The sequence below is a fragment of the Nanorana parkeri genome, unplaced genomic scaffold, assembly GCF_000935625.1.
Source record: "Nanorana parkeri isolate BGI_ZX_2015 unplaced genomic scaffold, ASM93562v1 scaffold3689, whole genome shotgun sequence".
NCBI classification, from domain to species: Eukaryota; Metazoa; Chordata; class Amphibia; order Anura; family Dicroglossidae; genus Nanorana; species Nanorana parkeri.
The window spans coordinates 1-2,449 of record NW_017309957.1 but is presented as its reverse complement, the minus strand read 5'-3'; the positions used below and the strand labels follow the sequence as shown (position 1 = coordinate 2,449).

Here is a 2,449-nt window from a genome sequence, read left to right as displayed (position 1 = left end):
TGTTGGAGACTGGGGCCATTCTACGGGAGTTGTTGGAGACTGGGGCTATTCTACGTGAGTTGTTAGAGACTGGGGCTATTCTACGGGAGTTGTTGAACTCTGGGCCATTTTACAGGAGTGTTCAGAGACTGGGGCTATTCTACGTGAGGTGTTGGAGACTGGGGCTATTCTACGTGAGGTGTTGGAGACTGGGGCCATTCTACGGGAGTTGTGGCAGACTGGGGCCATTCTACGGGAGGTGTTCAGAGACTGGCCCCGGAATTTCCGCAGGATTGAGGTCGGGTCTGTTGGTTTGACATCTTCTGGATCCTTGTTCAGTTAGGTGACACAACAATGAGTCAAACATTTCATAGTTCCTCCACCTTGTGTGGCCCTTAGAGCTCCTCCTTAGGAGCAGTCTCCCTTCTCCTGCACTGAAGGTGGGCCGCAGCCCCTCTCTCTCTGTCCCCCTATTGGCCGGTCTTGTTCCCCGGGCTCTGTCTCGGATGTTTGATACATTCTTTTCCTCACTCTCAGACATACATCTGATAATCCGGATGGGTGAACTCACCGACACAGATGTACCGTCCTCCGGCCGGAGCGATACCGCGGGCAAACACGGCCTGAGCTGTGCACACAGAGAAGGCACGACGAGGAAAAAACAGGACAACGTAAATCTCGTATCCAATATGTCTGCCCCACACAGAGGGGAGGTACTAGACAAGCCCCTCCCCCTACAGGGTGACAACAGTTTAGCCATTTGTTCTACTGACCCTGAGGAGTTTCCAGGGCATCCAGTGCATGCCAGTACACCATGATGGATCCGTCCGACTCATACATCTGCAGGGGAGAGGAGAGGAGGGGTGAGTGACAGAATAGAGAGGAGAGGAGGGGTGAGTGACAGAATAGAGAGGAGAGGAGGGGTGAGTGACAGAATAGAGAGGAGAGGAGTTTGGCTCCACAGGACAGGTAAGTGGAGGGTAGTAGGGGGAGGTGTAATGTAATGACTCCACCCACCTGTGTGATGAGGGAGGAGCTCAGGGCCACACTCCCCTCCTTGGACTGCAGCTGGCGGTGGGAGAAGTTGAGCCCATCGGTGGAGGCGCTCACCATGTTGACGGTGTTGCCATGGACGACGGTGAAGTAGGTGAGGCTCTTGTCACTGATGGGTAAGACGCTGAGGTTGTTGTAGAGTGCCGAGGCGCTGCTCTTCATCTGGATGCTCTTATCCTTCCGATACATGGCTGAGCCTCCTGTGAGGGAAACAGATTACTCCCGGCATGACAACGCGGCACCCCCCGGCATGACAACGCGGCACCCCCCGGCATGACAACGCGGCACCCCCCGGCATGACAACGCTGCACCCCCCCGGCATGACAACGCTGCACCCTCCGGCATGTCGTGAGTGGCGTACCCCAAGGTTCGGTGCTGGGTCCCATGCTTTTTAACCTATTTATTAATGATATCGGGGAGGGAGTGAGAAGTCATATCTCAGTGTTTGCTGATGATACGAAAATCGGGAGGTTAGAAGACACAGATTTAGACATTTTAACATTACAGGAGGACCTGGTTAAGATTGGGGAGTGGGCAACTGTATGGCAGATGAAGTTTAATGTCGATAAATGTACGGTGATGCACCTTGGAGTTAAAAATAGGCAAATGGACTATACACTTATGGGTGCGCCACTAGGAAAGTCTGAAACGGAGAAGGATTTGGGGTCATTATAGACGGCAGACTGAAGAACAGCGCTCAGTGCCAGGCTGCTGTAAACAAAGCAGAGCCCTGTCTTGTATTATGAAGGGGATGTATTGCAGGGACAAGTCTATCATTTTCCCACTCTACACATCACTGGTTCGGCCTCATCTGGAGTACGCGGTCCAGATCTGGTCACCAGTACTAAGAAAAGATGTCCTTGAGCTGGAAAAAGTCCAGCGAAGGGCAACCAAACTCATTAAGGGGTTTGAGGATCTGAACTATGAAACAAGGTTGTTAAAATTAAATATGTTCTCTTTGGAGGTGAGGAGATTAAAGGTGACCATACACTCTACAACCATCGCAAGACCATAGTCTTGCGATGGTTGTACAGGGATTAAAAAAACGTACGATCTGCCCATCTTGGACAGGCAGATCGCACTCTCGATCATCACAAGCCACGCCCCCTGAGGGGCGGGCTTCCGATGACCGCAATGCTGAACGGGCATTGTTCCGAGCACCGTTCTAACCAGCCGAAAATCGTACGATTCCCGGCTGGTTTTCGAACATGCTGGTTCGACGGAAGACGTGCGACCGTACAGTAGAAACGGTCGCACGTCTCCGTTCACACTGCTCGATTCTCGTACGAAAAACCGATCGCATACGATTATCGTACGAGAATCGTGCAGTGTATGGGCACCTTAAGGGGGGACATGATTTGTATGTATAAACGGTTCAATGGTGACAGCAACCTTAGTAACAAACTGTTTACGGTCA

General features: G+C 51.9%; 1 protein-coding gene across 1 annotated transcript in view; it reads right to left on the bottom strand.

The window, feature by feature from the left end:
* WDR54 (WD repeat domain 54) overlaps positions 1 to 1,261 on the bottom strand; it is a 7,499-nt gene extending 6,238 nt beyond the window's left edge. The window contains exons 1-3 of the mRNA XM_018575248.1: positions 996 to 1,261; positions 753 to 890; positions 551 to 607 (exon numbers count right to left, since the gene is read on the bottom strand). Coding sequence (XP_018430750.1) covers positions 551 to 607; positions 753 to 890; positions 996 to 1,221 — 421 coding nt within the window. The 5' untranslated portion in view covers positions 1,222 to 1,261. The remainder of the gene's footprint in view (positions 1 to 550; positions 608 to 752; positions 891 to 995) is intronic.
* Between the last annotated feature and the right edge of the window lie 1,188 nt (positions 1,262 to 2,449).